Source organism: Pleurodeles waltl, chromosome 10, assembly GCF_031143425.1.
Source record: "Pleurodeles waltl isolate 20211129_DDA chromosome 10, aPleWal1.hap1.20221129, whole genome shotgun sequence".
NCBI lineage: Eukaryota > Metazoa > Chordata > Amphibia > Caudata > Salamandridae > Pleurodeles > Pleurodeles waltl.
In genome coordinates this window covers 101515616-101539019 of record NC_090449.1, presented here as the reverse complement: position 1 = coordinate 101539019, position 23404 = coordinate 101515616, and the positions used below count along the sequence as shown (strand labels likewise).

At 43.9% G+C, this 23404-nt stretch overlaps 1 protein-coding gene across 2 annotated transcripts in view; it reads left to right on the top strand.

Annotated features, from left to right (window-relative positions):
* The window catches only part of ADAP1 (ArfGAP with dual PH domains 1), a 422403-nt gene that overhangs the window by 96798 nt on the left and 302201 nt on the right, over window positions 1-23404 (top strand). For both annotated transcript variants that reach the window (XM_069209858.1, XM_069209856.1), the window contains exon 3: window positions 13286-13377. In XM_069209858.1, the coding sequence (XP_069065959.1) occupies window positions 13289-13377 (89 nt within the window). In that variant the 5' untranslated portion in view covers window positions 13286-13288. The remainder of the gene's footprint in view (window positions 1-13285; window positions 13378-23404) is intronic.

Below are 23404 nucleotides of genomic sequence, written 5' to 3'. Positions count from 1 at the left end.
CACTTCCCTGTTGGTCAGTCCTTTTCTCTTTCAGCCCACAGAATGTCCCAGATGAGGTTTTCTTGTCACAAAGCCTCCCTCCACTCTGGGCCAAAGTATGTTGACTTCCCGGGTTTTGCCAAATTGCCCTTACATGCTATTTCGCACCACGTTACGTTATTGAAGAGGGTGCTCACTTTTAACATTTTATGTATATATATATATATATATTTTTTTTTTTTTTTTGCAGTTGCAAAGGGTGCGCATAATTGTTTTGCTGATGCAAAATAGCAGTCACCTTTAGAAAAATAAATGAAGCCAAATGGAACACTGCTAAAAAAAAAGCAATATAGACACATAGAACCACAATGCAAATTAGCAGTGTGCTGCTTATGTATTCCGAAATATTATGTTAAACAAAGGACCTTTAAATTATAACTCTATTTAATAAGAAGCTGCAGTGAACACAGAAACTGGGACTGCCAGGAGACCGGTTCAGGGTGTCATTACTGAGTGCCAGGGCACACATTGACAAAATAGGAACATTGTGCAGCTGAAAAAATAGGTGACATGGGTTCCTTCACAGCTTGTGAATGTAGCTTACAATCCACATTGAAATGACACCTTGCTGGGCATACAAATATGTTACAAATACCTCGTTCTTTGAACCGTTTACTTCCACCACTCTGACAAGGGTGATTAGAGGGGGCCAAGGTGTTGTGTGGGTAACTACTTGTCCCAGTGAGGGGCTATTGATGGACAAACAGGACCAATTTCCAGAATCCTTACAGATCAGAGGAACCCCAATGCAATATTCTGTTGGTAATATGGTACTTAACACACCGTAGGTTGCGCCTATGAGGCCCTTTCAAGGGAAAGGTCATTTGCATTTTATCTGATATGCTAGGAGCTGCTTAGATTGTCCTTTTTTTGATCTTTGTATTTTAAAATTGTATGTGCAGAATCCCATCTGCATCTCTTATGTTTAAGGTTACACTGAGTTTTAAGGGTTTGTCTCACGATCGATTTGTAATAACTTCCAAATAAAGTATTATTTACTACATTACAGTATTCAAGTTCTTCGAATCTCTTGACATTTTTTTTATAAAATGTCACATATATGTGTGTGTGATTTATATATATATATATATATATATATCATCCCCAGCTGTAACATAATCTTCAATAGACGTTTAAACAGTGAAATGACATTACTGATTCAAGGTGAGGTAGTCGTTCTAAAAGGTAATAAAGATAATGTTTAAATATAATAAAAAGTAGACCACATTATTGAAACTGCCCTGCTACAAAACAGAAAATAAAAATCGGACCTTTCACGCCATTCAATGGATAAGAATTGCTGTCCACCGTCCGGTTTCTTAGAAGCTGAGACGCAGAGCTGTGGATAAGCCGTGGGAGCAGATCACCACGGCTTAGAAATCTTGGATTTACTCAAAAGTACATTGTTGATGGTCCACAGCTGATGAGACCTAAAATAGTTTAAAAACAGTTGGCAACCATATGAATTCAGTAATTGAAAATGTTTGACCCTGCGTGGTTCGTTGCAAGGAATTCTAATTCGCTTAAAAGAAAGAATGCTCGCATTATGGACCTAAAGATGGAGATGGGCTCCAAACCGCTTTGAAAAACCTTTGCCCACTTTGAACTAAGCAGAAATAAATCATGTAAAATGCGTCTGAAATCAACATTTCATGGAGTGAAAGAAGGGCAGCATCCCATTTGAAGCAAATGTCTTTTGTCCATTTAATTAACATTACATCTTTGAAAATAGCAGAACAGTTCATAAACATTATATGTGCTCTGTGTGGACACCAACGTAACTGGCACCTTATTGGCCTAAGCATGTTCACCGTTTATGGCCATAAACCCAAGGAAGACCTAATGTACTAACATAATGATGGAGGGTGCATGGCAAGCAGTCGGTCCTTGCACCAGCTCCTCAGCTGGCTGGGTAAAGGGATTACTGCTGCAGTTATTGGCCTTTTGGATGGCCCACCAGCACGAGGCCCTTTACAGAGTACAATTGCCCTAGAACAGACTCATGTACAGAGTTTGAAAATTGTTAGGAAATGGCAGAGAGTGGCAGATAACTGGCGATCCACAAGTAAAATGGGACCCTAGTTTGAAGCTCTGAACGCATCTGTAGCATTGCGACCAGCTGAATGCGACCTGCCCTCGACTGCGGCTCAGGCAGAGGCCACACACATGGGCATGACTTCCGGAATACCTTTGTCAGACTAGCCCTGCTGGGTGACCAGCAGAAGTGCTGCTTGGATTGGATGGCTTTAAGCGGTGATCAGCCAACCACAGTGAGGGATGGAGAAGTGGCCTGTTGGAGAACCCGAGTCCCTGGGGCCCCACAGTCTTGCAGTGTGAAGCAGCCTATAGGTTGAGTGGTACAGAATACATGTTGCAAAGCCCTATTGCTGGTTCACGGGCAACGAGAGAGACCCAGTGGTATGAAGATGCAGGAGATGTGGGTGGTTCTGTTATTTCCCAAGGCAAACTGAGCAAGAGTGGACTTCCAAGTCATGCCATAGGGGCTTAGCCATATACAGCTTAGCATTTTTCTGCTTATATTGAAAAAATCCCATAAAATCGAGGCACAAAATATTGGGAATGGTCTTGTTTTTAAGTTAATTCTCCACAAACATTCTTTGGACCTATGCCATTTCTTTAGAGGCAGCTTTCCAGTAAATAGACCGGTTCCAAATGAGCAAGCTTGAAATCGCCTATGTAATCCTACAATCCCCAGTCTATCAATTAAACACACACACCACTGAGATCACAGTGCCATTGGTTTGTGCGCTGGATTGCTCCATGTTAACAGTACACTAGGGTGGTCATTACGAGTTTGGCAGTCCAAGGACGACCACGGTGGTGGTTACACCTCCGGCAGTCCGGTGTCAAAGACTTCCATTTCATGAGCATGGCAGTGTTCCCAACAGAACACAGCCAATACCTTTCCAGTACTGCCATTGCGGACTTACTGCAGCGGCCAGCAGCCGGCAACAGGCATCTCCCAGCCTGCCGAGACCATGGTTCCGCAGACCATATTACACGGTTGCACGCTGCCAGGATTTCTGGGGCCGTCTTTCTGCCACAAAAAGCCTGGTGGAAACCAACAACATAAAAGGAGACACTCACCTTCAGGAACACAGACACGTCCGCAGCCGCCATGAAACCCGAACTTGAAGTCTTCCCACTGCCCCTGCTGGCTGTACTACTTCAGAACCAGATACAGCAACAAAGACAGACACCCTAAATACACCCACCTAGCACTCACTGGAGGAAAGGCGATTAGTACACACCTACACATAACACACAACCCCAGCACGCCTAGCCACTCAAACATACACCTGTACCAACAAACAAACATATCTACATGCACACACACACACGAACAACATACACCAAAGCCAACACACACCTGCCATACACACATCACCCCTCACACACACACCATCGCCACTGTCAAACACATCCACACACAGCACCACAGAGTCACACAACGATAACACCATAGCAACCACACAAACGCATTGGCAGAGAAGCACACCGCAATCCTCCACAGGAAAACACATACTGGCAGCAACGCGTAACAACAGCACACATACAATAGTAACACTGCCAAACAGCGTGTCCGATCACATGCCACATCAACCCAACACACAAAGTACATCAAAGATGCATCACAACACACACACCACTACCACACAACACTGACACAACATATCACAACAAGTACACAGCACAACTCACCCTCACAACTCATGCTGCTACACAAACACATCACATACACCGAAGACACACACCATATCGCACATATACAACACATACATTTGGAAGGAAAGGCAGGAAAAGTTTGTAACCCTCAACACCAATGCTTCACTGGTGCAGATATAATAAATATATATAATATGATGCCCAAAAAACTATGTACAACATGGGCCTACTGGCCAGTCCAATTGTTCATAGTTCCCCAGGCACACTGGGCAATGTCTCTTGGCCCAACTTGACTCCTGACTGCTAAGTGGGCCAGACATGCACCTCAAGGGTGATGTGCGGGGGCCAAGGTGGGGGCTTAGGTTTGGGGGGGGATCCTTTGGTTTGGGTTTGGAGGGGGTGTTTGCTCTTAGTCTTAGACTTTGGGGGAGGGCCCTTGGTTTTGGGTTTGGAAGGGATGACCTTTGTTTTTGTGGGGTCGAAGACTTTGCTGGGGGAGGGGCATGGGCAGTACCAAGGGGGCCAATCGGAGGACTTGGAGGTGGAAGGAGTGGATTTGGGGAGGTTATCAGGGCGCTTGAGGAAACGGGGACTGGGTCAGTGGAAGGTAACAGGGCAGACTCCTAGAGGAATCTTTTTTTAGGGACACAAGGGTGGTAATGGGCAAAACATTTGGGAGTGAAGGGAGAGGGAGTGCTTGAGAGGTGTGTATGTGCCTTAGGTGTTGGTTCAATGGTGGATGCCATAGGTGTGCTGGGTGTGTGTTCGGTGGGTGTGTGCAGGCATTTAGGTGTTCTGAGAGGAGGGGGGAGATGCAGGGAGATGACAGGGAGATGTGTGAGTGTCTGTTGGGGTGGTGTCTGCAGGTAAGGTGGATGTGCTGCATGTGGGGGTGTTGGTAGTCGTGGTGAGTGCGCATGTTGTGTGCAGGGTGGAAGTATGGGGGTCTGCTGTTGTGGTGATGGTGGGCATGAGGGGACTTGCTTGGGAGTTTTTATGTGGTGCTAGCAGGTTTGAATGGTGTAGTGTCAGTGAGGGAGGAGGTGGTGGAGGAGTCTGTGTGGGGAGTGGATGTTGTTGTGCCTGCATGTGTCTGTTGTCTGTGTGCATAGCGGTGGTGGTACTTGTGGTGCCTGTGTTTATCTTTGCAAACTGTGTCTGTTGAGGTGGATGAATGGTGGTCTGACTGTGTACTCTGGATGGGTTAGGGGAGAGGGGTGCAGGATTGGGCACAGATAGCTGAAGGGGGAACGGAAGAAGAAGGTAAACTGGCTACCATCAACGAGGAGGCAGAGCCTGAAAAAGTCTCTTCAGGGCAGTCAGGGCACCATGATTGCCTTCCAGGTAGGCATTTGTCTGTTGCATCTGTGATGCCAGTCCCTGAATGGCATTCACAATGGTTGACTGTTCCACAGAGATGGACCTCAGGATGTCAATAGCCTCCTCAGTGAGGGCAGCAGGGCTGACTGGGGCAGGGGCAGAGGTGCCTGCAGCGAAGGAGACCCCCACCCTCCTGGGTGAGCGGGCACGGGCAACTGGGTTGGGAGCTACAGGAAGGGCAGTGCTGGTAAAGGGGGAGGCAGACAAGAATGGTGCTTGGCTGGTCCCAGATGGGTCCTCCACCACCAGGGAGTGTCCATCAGAGTAGGAATCTAAAGAAGATGTTGTAAATCCGATCTCCCTCGTGGCACTCCCCTCGCCCTCTGCCCCACTGGCCCCCTCAGCTCCGCTGGTCTCAGCCTCTTGGGTCCTGTGGGCTGCAGCTTCTCCACTCGCCGGTGCCCCTTATCCTTTGCCTGATGATGCTGATGCAAACAAAGACAGAGGAGTAGAGGGAGGGAGGGTTGGAGAGAAAGAAAGGGTGCAATGGGTCAATATCTACCCATCATTCACACAGAGTAACAACCTCATATTCTGCTGGTATGCAATGGCATTGCATGCCTTTACCTTGACATGCACAACTGTGGGAAATGATAGGGGAAACAAAAGCTATGCAGTCAAAACCTCTAATGTGGGAACATTGGCACTCTTTGACTTGATGAAGGGTCTTACAGTGCACAGTAGCACAGTACTTGGCACACTACCGTGGTCGTTTACATAAATATACCATGTACTCCTTACTCACCCAATTCCTGCATGGCACGGTAGCATGACGACAAATCCATTAACAATGTGGCCAGTAATATCTTGGCCCTCTGCAGCCATCTACAGCTACAGTGTGCCACTCCCAGTTACACCAGGACCTTCATCGTCTTGGGTGTGAGGGGTTGACTCTGGTCCATGTACTGTGGGGAATACCGCTGATTGTACAGTCCTTGGAAAAACAGGTTTGAGGATGAGGGGTTGGCTATGCTGTTGTTGCCACAGGGGTAGGGGACTCAGATGTGGCAGATTGGGGCTGGTGGTGGTGGACTGACCAGTTGTCCCAGGTGGGCCAGGTAAGTTGTCAATGTCCAGACATCCACTGTGGCCTTCATCCTGGGGAGGGTTGGCTGTCTGTGGCATCTTCTGCAGGGTGGCAGTGGCAGGGGTACCTGTGCATGGAGAGGGAGAGAGTTACATTGTGGAGGTGTACTTGTTAGTTTCATAGTCTGATGCATACAGTGGCTTGACTTGCTTCCCAATGATGGCAATGACAGATGTAACACTGCAGACATTGTTTGTGGGAGATGGATTGTACCATTGTTTCATTGTTCCATTAGGGTAGTGGATAGCATTGCTGTCATTGCCGTGTTGTAGTACGCATTTTAAACTTCCAATATGTGTAGCATGTGCGATGGTTTTACATGCAGGTGTTCCACTGTGAGGGGGGAATGGCATCTTTTCATGTGTAGGGAGTAATGCCTTGTGGGAGTTGTGGTGCTTGGCTTTGTGAGTGCTATCCGTGCGCTAGGGAGGGACAGTGTGGTGATAGTGGGAGTCGGGCAGTGTGGCAGGCAGGGGAGGGGCAACGGGTGATTGGGGGTGGGGGGCAAAAGTGTGAAATGGGGTGAATTGGGGAGTGATAGGGTGGTGGGAAAGCATGCTGTACAGGAGCAGTTGGTGGCAGGGGAGTGTTGTTGACTTACCAGGGTCTAGTCCTCTGGTTATTTCAGTCAGGCCTTCTGGATGCATGATGTCCAAGACCTTCTCCTCCCAATATGTGAACTCTGTGGGAGGAGGTGGGGGTCCACCTCCAGTCTTGTTGATGGCAATCTCGTATCGTGGAGCCATGGAACGCTCCTTACCCCGTAGGTCATTCCTCCTCTTCCTGATGTCCTCCCTTGAGCGTGGATGGGTGCCCACTGAGTTGACCCTGTCAACTATCCTGCCATAACTCAATTTTCCTGTCTATGGATGTTGCTGAACGTGTGCTCCCAACAGTTGTGGCTCTACCCTGACGATTTCATCGACCATGACCCTCAACTCTTCGTCTGTGAATTGTGGGTCTTTTGAAGTGACATGATAGTGAATTGCTTTGGTGGGGGGATGTTGTACCCAAGGGTGGGGTGTTTGGGGCTTGATGGGGAGTGGGGGATGCTTAGTTTGGTGTGCTGGTGTGTTGTGGTGTTTGTGTGTAGTTGTGATGTGTGTATTGTTGATGGTGCAGTTGTGTGGTGCATGTGAAGTGTACATGTGCCTATGGTGTATCATTGGTAAGTGAAGGGTTTGTGGGTCTTCGTTGTCTGTCTGTGGTTGTAGTTCCAAAGGATTGTGGGTTGTGTGGGGGGTGTTTTATAGTGGTGGGTGTGGGTGTGTGTAGTGTGGGTATGTGTGTCAGGTGTAGGGTATTCATACTGTCCAATGTGGGGTTAGGTGCTGGATGGAGGTGATATATTTATCACTGCCGTTCGCACCGCAGATGGATTTCCGCCGTGCAATGACTGCTGTGCTGATTTGTGGGTCATAATATGGAAGGTGGGATGTTGTCAGCGTGGTGGGGCTGGTGGTGGGACCGCCTCTCTCCAAACTTCGGTCAGCCTGGCGGTGTTGGATTTGTTGCTGTTTTTGGGCAGTCTTGAGTATGAGACTCATAATACGGCGGTCAGGATACCATCATCACTGGTGGTATTTTGGCAGCCGCCACTACTGCCGTCCTCCAAAAAGACCATCAAACCCATAATGAGGACCAAGGTTTCTGTCCTGGGCTTCATTTGACAGATCAGGTCATTCTGGCTGTCGTAATATTTGTTTACTGCTATTGAGCCAGTGTGACTGACATCCCTGATAATAGTTATTTGTAAACAGAGGGGCCAGGCTCAAAACACAGGGACTAATACGAGCAGGCTTCTAGGTATGCATTGTTTCCAGCTGTATGGAATGATCCCTGAAGGTATATCCTATCCAGGTAACTTCCACTGCTGTGTTAAAAAATACAGAAAATAATACCCATGCATTTAGCATATACATTTAACCAGCTGTGCATGGCATTTACCTCAATGCAGTAAGCCTTATAACCTTGTAATAAAACACTGTATGTCAAAAATAAATTTTATTTACTTTGTAATGGATAGTGCTGTTGCAGGACAAATCACTGGTACGTCATTATCTAGGTAGTTAGTGATATGTTTGCTCAATTTAAGAACCTGTTCAAGTGGCCAAAAAACCATAGACGTCTTAGTGGTGGAGGGCAGGATGAAAATGTTTGCCGATGTATAGAGGGAATTTTGCCTATATCCGACGTCCTTCTGGGGATCCCACCAAATAAGTCTCTGTCTGCGCAGAGGGCTCATTGGCACCCCAATAGATATAGGAAACTCAACTATAGGCTCCCTTACCTTCACATTTAGGCAACATATAAGGGCATGTCTAAGGACTCTACCAGATCCTTATAAACCATGCTTTTTCAACCCCAGTAACACAACATTTGAGGGGATCATGGTCTAACAGACTTAAGGTACAGTGCCCAAATGAGAGATGGACAGAGTTCTTGAACATCCACAATAAACCTGTTAGGGAGGCCCCATTGAAGCTGAGCTAGTCTAAGACCATTCACAGGTGGCATTCATCTAACAAATTTCTTAAAGACAAGGGTATTTTACTGAGTGCGATGTGCTGCCAAGATAATTCCCCTGTTGGTGATATAGTCGATCGCCTATGGGAATGCTCCAAATTGACACCATACTGGAAGGAGGTGTGGGACACAATGAAGGAAACACTGAATGCTCAAGGGCACACAATGAATAAGGCAATCCTCCTGTATGATCATACGTATGTCCGCAACATACGGCACCAAAGAGCCAGGTGGTTCATCACTGATCTTGTGGTAGCCAAGATAAGTATCCTCAGAATATGAAGAATCCCCTGTGTTCTGGATCTTGAATCCTGGCTACAGGAGATGTGCACTACAGTGCAGTAGGGATTAATGATTTGTCACCTAAGTGACCAACTGGATCAGTTTGAAGCAATCTGGGGAGGATTCTTAACCAATAACTAGGGCTGAATAAGCCGGGCTCTTATAGAACATCCCTCCACCACTAGAGCTTTGATATCCTTGGCCAAGGCCGGGCATCATATTCTGTATTACATGGAATTGGGTACAACATGACCATGGTCACACTGTACCCGGTCACCTCCCTTCCTTCCTTCCTCTCTCATCTTATTTCAGGGTGAGGACAACAGGCTGGATGAGCAACCCCCTAACCTTTTCCCAGTAAACCCTGCACTAAATTCGGCTGCCGCCCGATTACTGGTAATGAACCAGGTCACTGAGGCCCGCAGGATCCAAGCCGATGTGATTCTAAGCACTGAGCCTCAAAGGCAAGGTTATTGAAAGAATAGGTCTCCCTCCCTTGTTATTGTAAAAGGTTTTCTATTTCCGTGGAGAAATGTTGGGTACGGGCCTTGCAATATACTTGATATATTTGTATTTCTTTGGTTTGGAGGGACTAACCTGAAATAACCCACAGAAGCATGAAGTTTGTATAAACATATTGAACTTTGATAGAAACATGTGAAATGCTTCCATATGATTTGTACTGACTGTTCTATGTTCCTTGATTGGGAATAATAAACACATTGATATTAGAGAAAAGTAGAGGAAAAAGGTTGTAAATGGCTGGCTTTCAGCCTGTAATGTTCATGGAATGGAAATGTTCAGTGATATAGGGAAATCACATAGGGCCTGATTCTAACTTTGGAGGACGGTGTTAAACCGTCCCAAAAGTGGCGGATATACCACCTACCGTATTACGAGTCCATTATATCCTATGGAACTCGTAATACGGTAGGTGGTATATCCGCCACTTTTGGGACGGTTTAACACCGTCCTCCAAAGTTAGAATCAGGCCCATAGTATAGTGGTTCTTAACCTGGGTCTGTGGACTCCTTTGCGTCCACGACTACTATTCTGGGGGTCTGCGACTGTTTAGAAAATTAAATAATATTAGCAGATTAAGAAACTATATAAGCGTAAAAATAGACATTAAAAAAATTAAAACGCTCTAACGGTGAAGGAATTTAAAATGGAGGCAAAAAAATGAGATTTACATCCTTATGTTGATTCGTTGGAGCAGAGCAAGTATGGCAGATCGATTCTAGTGTGAGCGATTGATGGTACTTTATGCGCCAATAAAAAGAGGGCATGCATTAGGATAACTCAAAATATTCAATTAATATTAAAATATTAAGTTAATTAGGTAAATATTTCAGAAATTGTTTCATATATAACTGGCTTTTTCTTTTTGTGTATTGTTGCTGGGTACAAATAGTACAAATGGTCAGGTGAGGTCCCTTGCTTCCAGTAGTGAATCGTGGGTGGAGGGTTGTAAGAGGTGAAGTCCACTTAGAAGAAAAGGATAAGAGCCTCTGCCATGATAACAGAACTGCGGCACAAGGAACATTGCGAGCTAGGAAAAACTCAAATGGGGACTTCCCCAGATCAAACCAAAATACAAAAGGCACAACACAATCATCTTAAATATTCTCAGCATACTTACATCATAAAGAAGGCTCATGTAATGAAATATGCAGAATAAAAAAGGAAAACTTGTTTAGTGCTTCACCTGGTTTCTGTAGAAAAATGCTTGCAACTGTAATTGATACAATTAGAAGAATATTTAATCTTTAATAAATTCACAGATTTTGTTTTCCTTCATCTCGACCCAGTCCATGAGTTGTGACACTTTTCTAGCGAAAGAAGTAAAACACATTTCTGTGGTACGAGTTCAGATAGCTCATCAGGATTCACGTTCTGTCCACTAGTGTCAGCGAGTGAGGTCAGTTTGCCCTTTTTAGAGTAGATGGGTAATTTAAATTTTGCTGTCATTGCTTTGTGTGATGCGATCAGTCTGTGACCTCTGGTGTCTGACTCCACAGATAAACTTCACATGGATCCCTAGGATTTTCATTGCGGCTGAGAAGATGGTGTGGCTGGTAGCTAAATGCAAATTGTAATTATTTAGGGTTCAAGGAAAAGGCATGCCTAGCACCTCATAGAAACCTGCAGTTGTTATATCAAAATCACCCCTAGTTTAAATGCATCTCTCTGGCGGTGTGGCAGACATTTACAGGAATAGCTGTACCACTGAAGGCATGCCGCTGTTGAGCTGAGACCACGCCAATACTATGTTGATATGGTATGATTCGATAATACTATGGAGCTCAGCCACAGTACGATTCCTTCTATGTTTATATTATTGAAAATCCAATAACAATAATGTACAAAAATATAATAACAGCAGCATAAAAGGGCGTGGCAGGTAGAAATAGGAAGATAATTCAGAATTGGAGAAGTGTCACAGCTGTCATTAAACATCTTGTGACACAGGTGTAGAGGAAATTTTGGGGCACAGTGATTTTCTCCATTTGAAATTTAGTTGGGTTCTGTGGTGTCAAACTGTAAAATTCAGCATCTAAATTTCTTAATAAATTGACAGTATTTTCTCGACATCAGTGGTCATATTTATCCTAATTGAAACGATCTTAAGTCCTAGGATATCGCAGGAGTTCTTAAAATAAGATGACCCGGCAAGTAAAAAAACAAATAATTCCTAGCCATTGGATGCTTACCTATCCAATTATTTTCCTTTATTTCCTTCATAAATTCTCAAGGTTAACTATCAAAGAGTGTGTAAGATGTGGTGGTAAAATCATATCTGCCATCATAAACAGCACCCCTAGCTAGTTACTCCCACATACTTTTCTACATACTGATGTTGGCTATGATGTTAATGTTTTAATTGTATTGTAAAATATTTTGAAAGGATCCTTGGGCGACCATCTTCTCATGTTTTTGCTCCTGTTGTTTTGATTGAGGTCAGAGCTTTTCTTGGTCAGTTATTCAGCATCTATTTACATTGGTAGCAATTACAATTGACTTGCCTCTAGTTACATTCTTGAATGCATTTTCAACCTTGAGCCCAAGCCTTTGTGACCCTTACTCAGGCCACCACATTCTAATATTTGTTGTTATTCACGTCACTTTTACCTGTCTCATTTGATGTGTGGCTCTCCAGTTGTCAGCATTTTAGCATTTATCCTCCTGGGTTCTGATGTCGTCGTACACAGCATGGTTCAAAGTCCCTCAATAACAGAAGACCTCAGATTGAAATGTTAGAAACTCAGATAGGCAGCTGATGGCAGACATGTTAAAATAGCCGCCATGTGATACAAAGACTCTATGTAGATTGCGACCCTTTGGGTCATCATGTCAGTGTATATGACCATTAGAGGTTTGTAACATCCTCAGCAATAAGTGATTGGCTTGAATATCCAACAAAAATACTGTCATGCCCATCCAGGTGCAGAACTTTGATTCATTTTTGTAGCCATTTACTGACCTTGACTATTAAAAATGTACAACAGATATTACATTACAAAAGGTTGCGGATCTCTGATCCTTCTGAATGGGGAAAGTCATTTTGTAGTTGTGGAACTGGGAGTGTTTTGTGGAATAACTTTGACCTGTTCCTAAGGTCACTTTTTAAGCCATTAGTAGTCAGTGAAAGACCCGGCCCCTTATAACTCACGCAATTCTGCTAACTGAACATGACAAAACCTACCATCTGTCAACTACAGCAGCCACTGAGCCCTTGAAGGGAATCCTTCTCAGGCAGCACTAGTGACCACCCGTTCAGTTGGAAATGACACCGTGGACCCCTAAGGATTGGCGCACTGAGTATGCTGATACAATCCAAAGGAGCTTGGTACTTCCCAAATGTCCCAAATAAAATATGTCCTCTAGTCCATTCCTGTGTCCTTTGTATGTTTATTTAGTTGGAAGACTAGTATTTGTTTCCTAGTTGTCCTTTGTGTATTTAGTAGAAAGACTGGTGTCTGTTTCGCTGGTGTTGGTAGCTTGTCGTGGTGGACGAGCGGGTTCGGAGGCACTTGCCAGATACACTGATTTATTTGTGAAACAGGCACAGAAAGAATTGCCTTGTGAATGGTTTTCGCAGAGCAAATGATTTCATTAGTACATACTGTAAGATGATGTCTGCTCCTATTGTAAAGCTAGTAAAGTATGTATGATAAATCTGTACACAAGGACAAATTATCATAATAATGCACACCAGCTTCACTTTACATACGTAAAATAGGATGGAATTGCCTAATTTTCACTTTTTCTTTTATTTTTCAGTTCATGGCGTGTACTGGAAACAAGATAGCAAAAGCAAAGTATGAATCTAAAGTGCCGGCCTTTTATTACAAGCCAACATTTCCTGACTGCCAGTAAGTAGCGGTATATTTCCACCATTACATACCCCTTCTGTACTCCTGTTGCTGTTGGCCCCGTGACTTCCCACAGATGTATGATGTTGGGGTTACAGTACCACATGACTCTTGCAAGCTGCATGCTCTGGGATTGAAGTGTCAGGACCAGGAAAAACGTTGGTGCAGGCTTGATTTAGTGATCATGGTCGGCTGCTGCTGGGAAAAGATGACAGTCTTTTGTATTTATTCTCTTTTACTAGTTATGTCTTTGTTCTTTATGTTTAAAGTCAATGTTTAGTTGTCTGTGGTAGTTTTTATGTTGATATGTGTAATAATGCGAGTAGGGAAACAAGACCACTCAGGATAGTGCAAAGAGGTGTTGGAGTTAAGTCCAAAAATCCTCAAAATGGTAATTCTTATTGGACTCCCCAAGGGTTTTATGCTACAAAGGTTCAGTGCATAAGACATCGAAGACTCAAAGATGACATCTTCGGATGTCATTAGACTAGGCAATAGTCTCCAAGGGCACCTGAAGAACAATGTTTTAGACTTAGAAAAACTCAAGCATTGTACCAACTTAGTCTTGAGCCTTTGGCCAGTCCACTAAACGGAATCAAACCCTTTTATTGGCCATAGGAGATACTTACTTAATTGCTTTTCTGTTAAAACTTAAGAAGTCGGGAATAGCCAGTTGTATTTACAGCATCTTGACACTTCCTAATAATAACCTTAAAAATTATTACTATAATAATGATAGTATTAAAATTAATAATGACGTCATACTGCTACTACCAGAACTGATAACAATGATTGTAAATCATACGGCTACTTAAGAATGCCTCCATTAACAATATTATATAATTATCACAAGATTGTTGCAAGAAGTGCATCTAAAAGTATTGTTATTTCTAACTATTATTTTGTATAGCAGCACTTCAGAGCACAAACAAAACCTTCTTCAATCAGAGCTTCTGGTTCGTCTAGATGGGGCAGTGATTTTCCTTCACCCCCCCCCCTCTAACATCTGTTTATGGAAACCGTGTCACACACTTAAAGCGCGACCCTAAAAATAGCAAAGTCTGCACCAAAAGATCTACAGCATCTCATTGGTGAAGAGTTCTGAATTTATGGATTCACAAACATTTTCAATAGTACGCCTGTAATGTACACCACCCGTAGGTTTCCAAGTGAACAACTGTGTGAAGACCTTTCCACATATGTAGGTTTCCAAGTGAACAACTGTGTGAAGACCTTTCCACATATGCAGGTTACATATTGACAGTTGCACATAAGAAAAATAATTTGCCCCATGGAAAACATCTCCTTTATCAACATCCGCAATTTAGGAGTGGTTCCACTGAATCCTTATCCTCGGAAGGGATTTACCCTTGCCCTTTACCGGATTAAAGGTCCACCAATCCCAGGTAAGATTGGCTTGGAAAAGGTTTGTGATTATGCACAACTCTGGTGTTTGTGGGTTTTCTCATTCCAAAGCTTCTGGGTCACCTTGCTGTGGGACGCCTAAAGTTTTCTGAATTGGGCCCTAGGGAAGGTGCGCCCTTATAATAGACAGCCTAGACTGTCAAGTTATGTTACATTTAGATGATGCTAATGTTTGCCAAGAACCACTGAAGAGAAGGTTCCCCACACAAAATGCCAATGCCAGTAGTGTAATTTTATGTTAAGAAAAAGAGAAATGTTCCTTTATATAGTTGGTGCGTTTCAGCCTCAGAAAATTTACCAGCGCAAGCAGTATTTATCTGTATTGTGCCTTAAGAAAGCCCATCTAGTTTAAATATTTTTAAGTATAGCTTTATACTAGAATGTTGCTATTTCCATGCACTATAACATAAAATATGTTATTGTTATGTAGTTTAATTGTACTCAGTTTTTATTATCGTTGGAAGAATGAAAGACTGGTTTAGACTTGTAACATGCGGATTCTACCAGATGTCAGCAGAAACTATATGACTCGCTAAGCTTCCTTGTACCAGCTCTGTAACAAAGTGGCTTTCAGGCCTTTACCCATTTGCCAGCTTTGGGAGACTCAAGATGGTGGGCAGAGGGCGGGACTAATTATCTACAATGTTCCAGACTGCTTTGTGTGATTCAATGCTTGTCAGCAAGTGAAACGCTAGTAAGAGGTACCCTAGCAAATGGTAGAAGTGCTCCTGTGATCTGACAAACATGCAACCTCACTTGCCTGCTCCAGATCCTTTATTGATTTTAATTGCCTTCACATGTACTAAGCCAGCCATTGCCAGATCCTACAAGTGGAATCTGAGGCCATTGAGCTCTGCATGATTAGAGCCTGATGGCTCATCTAACTGGGGAACGGAAAGCTAATAAGATACACACCAGGCGAACTGACCGAGAAGCTCTCCGGCAGAGCTGGTAATGTAGAAGGAAGCACTTGCTGCTGTGGAACACCTTCGACTGAGTGGACCTGGTCTAAACAGGATACCCTGACGTATCCGCACTCGTTGGAAGAAGCCGTTCCAACCATCCCAACTGTGATGTTTTGCCCAAAAAAGCCAACGAGTCCAAAGCCATTTTTTAACAGGGAGAACCCACCTCTTCTATTTATCTGCACACGCAATCAGAATCTTTTTTTTTTTTTTTTTTTTTTTTACCAAAGCTCTTCTCAGAAGATCAAATTGGATGATGTTTTTTTGCATTGTAGGTCTTGCTTAAAAGGCGCAGCTGTCTGCGGACTATCGTTACCAATTGTTTAGTATGTTTTAGTTTTCACCCAGAGTAGTATTTCTTTCTTGTGCTACTGTCTACTTGGTGTATCATGCACTCCTGCGGAGTGTTTGTCTTGCAAAGTGTGAGACACTATTTTACGCCTCAAAAATACACTGAGTCATAAGCATAATAAATGTATTATCTCATTGAAGCACCACATACATAAAGCAATCTTTTTTTTTTCAGTGCAGTGAATCAATTTTTTAATGTTGGGACTGAAAATGCGAGCCACACTATTCTGCTTTCCTAATGCTTCTTACTAGTTTACATAGACCGAAATTGACTTCACTAATAGTCCAAGTTAATTTTAATTTTGATTTTTAAAAAATTGCACTTGTCCCCCTCACTCCCCCCACTTTGTGTTAACCATTTTTTCTTAGAATGTTTGATGTGGGTGTTAGCCAAATAATTTAAATCGATTTTTACTCACGTTTTTAACATTCCATTCTTTAACCATATCCTTGTGTGCGATACTGCCCCCCCTCACACAACCCCCAATTCTTCTTGCTAAGCCTGCCAGCCGCACAAGAAATTAAAATAGGAAAGGCTGACTGGAACCAACAACTCCATATGAACACCAACAGCTCCCCGAGAGCGCGGGAAGGAGAGACCAACGCTGTTTATATATACGACAGAACCGTAGTCCTTAAATCTAATACACACTGAGCTATGACAGGAGTATAAATGGTGAAATTATTTTTTTAGCTGAATCCACTAGACTACGAAATCTCTTGTGTGTTGTGAGATAGAATCCCTGAAATATATACTTTCGTAGAAATGTGCCCCCTGCCAGGCTTGGCATGGAAGCCATGATTGAAGTCTGCAGATGCGCTGCATTTTAAGATGCCCTGGGGGTTCCGCTACTTAATTACCTGAACAGAAGGCATTGCTGATTGTGAAAACTGCGTACACTTATATTGGAAACTCACCAACATTTATGGTACCCTGGACCATATTTGTAAATATAATACTTAAAACAAGCGCACAAACAATGTTTTTTTTTTTTTTCAATTGTTTCAGTTTTAATGTTATTAAGGTTCAGGGGCAAAAGTCCTACTAGATTCTAAAACTGGCCCCATTCAGTTTCAAAGCTTTGAGCTCTTAGCAAAGAGGAAGACGAGTTTCTTGTTATGGTCAAAAAATGTATGGAAATGCTGCCCCAGTAACAAGGTGGTGGTTTAAAGAGTCCTAAAGTTATGCAGGTAGGAGGCATTGTGCTAATATTCATAGAATTAACATTGCATCTTACACCTAGGTGTAAGGCTTGGTCGGTGGTTTATTTGTTTCTTGAGATGGGAACTCAGTAGGCTTGGATAAAGGTCCACTTGATCCATATCCCATCTCCATGAAAGTAATCTAAATAAAATGTATTCTATCTATTGGTATAAACTAGATAATCCAATATTATCCATCCCAATATTATATTGAGCCAGTGTTCTCAGGTGGGGACTACTAGCACTCATTTTTGATCTCCAGCACTTATTTTTCCTCAACAGACCTTGATCTAGAAAGAGGAAAAGGGGGAGAAAAGTTGGAAAACAGTGACAAAGGGGGAATGCGCAGATGAACAAAAACCCTGCAGTGGTGAGATGGGGGTCAGTTAGAGGCATGAGACTCAAGACGGTGCAGCCTTGGTATTGGATATCCTGACCTTTACCAGTACCTGCTGCGGGCTTCTGAGCAAAATGTTGGACGCATCACTTACTTTGTACAAATTGAGTACCGAACTCTGTGTGCGTGTCCACTTTGATGTGTGCAATTTTCAATTATTTTTTGTCTGTTTAATTGTAACATATCGCTTGACAACATATTAGTGGAGGAACATCTGTGCTGATGGTCGTAGAGGAGCATGGGGTGGCGTTAGCAGGGTCGCCATACACTTGCAAACCATTACAAACATGGCACCCATGTCGGGCACCACAGAAATATCGGACACAGCGTACTGGCACAATACGCTTTCCCCATTTAAAGTGTGAAAAACAACCAATGACATTAAGTGAATTAACTAGAAACAGGGACACTTCCAACCGACTAATAGGATGTACTTTGAAAAAAATTCAAAGACATAAATGTTTTTTGCCCAGTATTTATAAATACAGTGCAGTACCACGGAACATGAATATCCAGTAAATCTCAGGGGATCTAACGTTGTGAACACATTTGGGTGCAGTGCTGCCTTGGGTGATTCAGCCAAAGCTCAAGTGAAGGCACAGGCCGCAGCCATCGTATTAAAATGTGAAGATTACTTCTGTGTTTTCAAAATGATCAGCCATCCTCATCGCAGTCTGTGGTCAATGGAGTCAGCGACAGGGTTTTATTCAGTTAGGTGAAGACTGATTCCTGGATGCCTGGACTGTAAACCCAGGGGGACTCCAGGGAAACCTCTACATTGCTGAGGACTAACACGTCACATCTAATGTACGAGATTGGTAATCTTTTTATTGGAAGCACAAGGAGACGCTGTCATTTCCAAATAATGTTTTCAGGTCTCAATCAACTCTGTTCCAGATATAAACTTCTCCTCTCTAGCAACAAGAGGCAGTGGCTATCGGTTCATAAGGTACCTTGAGTTGTGTGACTTTAAGAGTAAAGCCAGAATCAGAAGCCTGAAGTAAGGGAAATAGAAGGTGCACAAGGGGATAAGGAGAAGGGGTTTCTCGCAGTCTAACACAGGATGAGACGATACACCAGGCATGTTGCAGAGGAGCATGCAACCCCACACAGTCAATACACGGGGCTTAACAATACATGCAGACTTTACAGTATATGTAACCAGCAGCTCCATCTTTGGTCACTACCATGCTTAGCATGAAAGGTCACAACTTTACATTAATGAGGAAACTCAGATATTTGTTTCAGTTGCTAAATGAAGTGGGCAGCTAACTGGAAGCCAGGTCCCTCGTGGTGTGGATTGTGGAGGAACTGTTTTATGTTATATCTATGTTTATAGCACCACGTAAGCTGTTGCTATAGCAGTCAGGACACAAACGTACACTGAATCATCAGAAATCATATTTTATCTCATTGAATGCATTCACTAGAGAAAGTTGTTGTTGATAGGTCTTGCCTAGCTGACAGCATAAGCTGTCTGGTGGCAAAATGACTTATTGTCAGTGGGCGTGGAGCCCCCAATGCTTACCATTATTCGGCATTACTGTCAATTTCATTTGATTGCTTTTTATTTGCTTGTGCGGCCTTTCCTTCATCTTCTTGTGTCTGTCTCTCCCCTGGAACATGGGCACATTACTTGTGTCCTCCTACTGTTTGCTTTTCCAAGCTCTATATTTTTCTCTTGGGTAAGGACTCCATGAGAGTGCATGTGTTTTCAAACTGTCTCCCTCGTGTATTTCTCTTCCTCGGTTCCAATCTCTGTTGCTTTTTGTCACCCAGGTGCCTAATTCCTGCCTCCTCCCTGTTGCTCTTGTATACTTCTCCACCCCTTCAGGTTGCTTTCTCTCTTGTGTGGTCCTCCCTGCAGCTCTGTTACTTTCTCTTGGGCGTTGCTTCTTCCCTGAGTTGCTTCCATTCATCCCACCCTCCGAGTTCCTCCTCTGACATCCTCTAAGTTACACCCTGCCACCTGTGCCTTCTGTGTTGTTGCCCTCACCTACATCCCTTGCAGGGTTTCCACATATCTGGATCCATTCTGATGCTTCACCCCCCCCCAACCTCCATATTGCTCTCTCCACCTGTGCTTTGAAAAATATGCTTTTACGCTACTTATTTTTGTACTTTCTAATCCAATTCAGTACATTTAGAGAAAAAGCACCTGCATCATTTTGTAGGTACTCGCATGCATAGTGTTCACGCCTACAGTATGACATGGCCACTGCATCACAGAATTTTTATTTTTTGGGTATTTTGTTTAGACATGCTCCACAGTGCAGTGGATGCTGTACAGCATGGCTACAAACCATTAGCAAAGCCAATAGGTCTCAAATACCATGGATAACAAAAGCAACACCATGCGCTCTTCAGGGCAGTATATGACATCACAAGGTACACACCTTGCCCATTGTATCACCCCTCAACAGCCTCCTATGAAGCCTAGTGGAAGAGTAAGATGTGGAAATTATAGAAATTACTGAGGGCTCCTAGTGCAGTGTTTACTAACTACTGCTTCTGCCTTCTCATCTGTGAGACCCAAGAGTCTCATGGTCGGTTCCAGGAGTACCAAAGGGAAGTTTTGGTGTAGGACCAGCTACCCTTTGTGCCCCAGTCCTTAATTTGTGCTAGTGGTTGGCATATGACAGTGAGATAAGCCTACTTTAAACAGCATTTTTACAATATACTGTTCTCAAGTTACAGGAAAAATAATTCCTGATTACTCTAGAAGTTTAGCAGTCATTTCAAAACGGTCCAACCTTTTTCATTGCAAAAACTCAAATTGCTATACAAGATATGCCCATAATAAGTAAAGAAACCCCAAATGGCTATTAGCTTGTATCGCCAATTTGAAGATGCTTGCACGTGCAAGTTAGATATCATGAAATGAGTTTTATATAAAACAAATTCCATCTCAGGTTGGCCACTAAAGTAACTGCAAGCGACATGCTGCCTGCGCATGTGTGTGTAGTGACACATGCGTTGCGACCTGTGCTTACGCATGTGTTGTGACACAAGTGACTGTTTTTAGTTTATCCCTGAAACCTGACAGACTGCCCTATTAAAACCGTAAATTAAAGTTAAAAAAGAAATGCACACAAAGGCCCTCATTACGAGCCTGGCGGTCTGTGACCGCCAGGCTCGCGGTTGGCGGGAGCACCGCCGACAGCCCGGCGGTGCCCCGCAGGGCATTCTGACCGCGGCGCTTTGGCCGCGGTCAGTGCAGGAAAACCGGCGGTCTCCCGCTTGTTTTCCGCTGCCCGTTGGAATCCTCCAAGGCGGTGCAGCTTGCTGCGCCGCCTTGGGGATTCTGACACCCCCTACCGCCATCCTGTTCCTGGCGGTTCGCCCGCCAGGAACAGGATGGCGGTAGGGGGTGTCGCGGGGCCCCTGGGGCCCCCTGCAGTGCTCATGCCAATGGCATGGGCACTGCAGGGGCCCCCGTAAGAGGGCCCCGCTTGTATTTTACTGTCTGCATAGCAGACAGTGAAATACGCGACGGGTGCAGTAGCACCCTTCGCACCTTCCCACTCCACCGGCTCGATTACGAGCAGGCTTCATCATGGGAAGGTTGATTTCCCCTGGGCTGGCGGGCGGCCTTTCGGCGGCCGCCCGCCAGCCCAGGGGAAAACTTGGAATACCCTCCGCGATCTCTGGACCGCGGAGCGGTATTTCTGCCGCGCAACATTAGCGGGCGGCCTCCGCCGCCCGTCAATGTTGGAATGGGGGCCAAAGTGTGAAAAAGGGATCCAAGCAACCCAGAATGTTCTTTACAGCTGCCAAGCCCCCCCCTTAAAAAAGAGGGAGATTGCATTCAACATTAGGAAGTGGGGTGGGGAGCATTGGGCAGTGGGGAGGGTTGGATGAAGAAAGAGTGGGAGGAGGCAGGGAAAACAAGAGAGAGCAAGAGGCACATGCACTCCAATGGAGTGATGAAATAAAAAGATGAAAACGGTCCTTCAGTAAGCAGTGAAAGGATACAACTCATCAAATCAGAACATTGTGAAAGTGAAATGCTCCAGGGTGGGACGAATACAAAAAAGCTAGGAAAGCCATCAAATAAAGAGCAGACAACTGGGATGGAAGACAAAGCCGTCCAGTCATGAGCATGTGGCTGACCCAAAGCCGACTAAGTATGTATTAAAAGCAACAGTTCTTGCAATCTGTAGCCAAGACCTGCATATAGATGCGATGATGCAGAGTTTTCTCATAAAAAGTCATTTCCAACCTAAAAACTGCTTGTAGGTAGTAGAAAAGCACATCCTGGGAGGGGAAGGAAAACATTTGAAGGCTGCGATATGTCCATTTAGGATTATTGAGGTCTTAGCACCTGCTTTGAGAACTTGAATCTGAAAAGGCAGACATAGGCAGCCAACACAAACCAGCTTGGTGCCTGTGATTTCTTCTGAAACAGATCAAAAGTTGTCATAAATAAACGGATACACAAATCCGAATCATTTTAAAGAATTCTGTTCAGAGAAGTGGTGTGATGTTGAAATTGTTGTGACAGAAATCTGAGATTTTAAGTATGCAGCCATATTTCTAAATGACAGGAGACAGTACAATTTTTCTTCGTATTGGACCTGATATGCAAAAAGGCAACTTGCAAACAGTGGTCGTAAAATGCCTACTGAATTTTTGAAAGCAGTCATTAGGTTTGCAATGCGTCTAATTTTTAATAGGTCGCATCAAAAATGACCAGTCAGAGGGTGTCGCAGAACGCCCTGGTAGTGAATATTAATGAGGCAGATCGCTATTTGCAACCCCTAGTGACTGACTACAAACAGGGATGGTGGCCTGAAATGAATAGCCGACCGCCATCCTCTGTGTTTGCACTTACAAATGGGAAACTTCTGTTTAATCAGTCCATGTTCTTTAAGGGAGATGATGCTTCTTTAAAAGAAACTCCCACTAAGAAACACACTGGGGGACAGCGTGCAGTGGTCGCTTGACCACTACCTGTTTCCCTACTGAGGTTGCCCAATGAGATTCCCAAGGAGGAAGCTTCCTGTCCAACTGACTGCTTCCCCTTTGCGAGTCTGTTTCCACCTCCTTTCTGTAGCTGGCAGATATTCAATGGGTTGCACCTGCTGATGCAAAGCATTGATGCATAAAATTCTGAATCGTGATTGAAAGAGGAGGCTTCTTCCAGTTCTCTTTTTAATTGTGATTTCAAATGAGTCGGTAAATCCCCATTTGTGGGCAGGAAATGCTTTTCTCGTGCACAGAATGGTTTTAGTATATAGCAAAAAGCTGTTGTGTGGTCGCACACCCTGTGATATCATGAATCACTGAATTTGTGACCACCAAATGGCATTGTACTTCAGGCCACTACTAATGTTTTTGTAAATTAAAGTAAGTTTCCTTAAAATAAATCAAACACTTAAGCCTTGAACCCTATTCAAGACAGTTTCAACACAGCAATAGAATTGTAAGGCTCCCAGGCAATGAAAGTGATGTATTTACTTATGCAGGTCCTTTAAACTGAGTGCTTAAAGCCAAACGAAGGCCAGGGTTTAACATACATGTTGCTAAGTGTACATGCTTACCATAAACACTGTATTTAAAGCCCCAGTTGTAAGACCTAAGTAATACCAAACATGACCTGCTAAAGTCAGCACCGCCATATTGAAATGCACAGGCTTCTATCAAACCACTTTACCACACACTGTGCGTTCGTAACTTAGGGGGG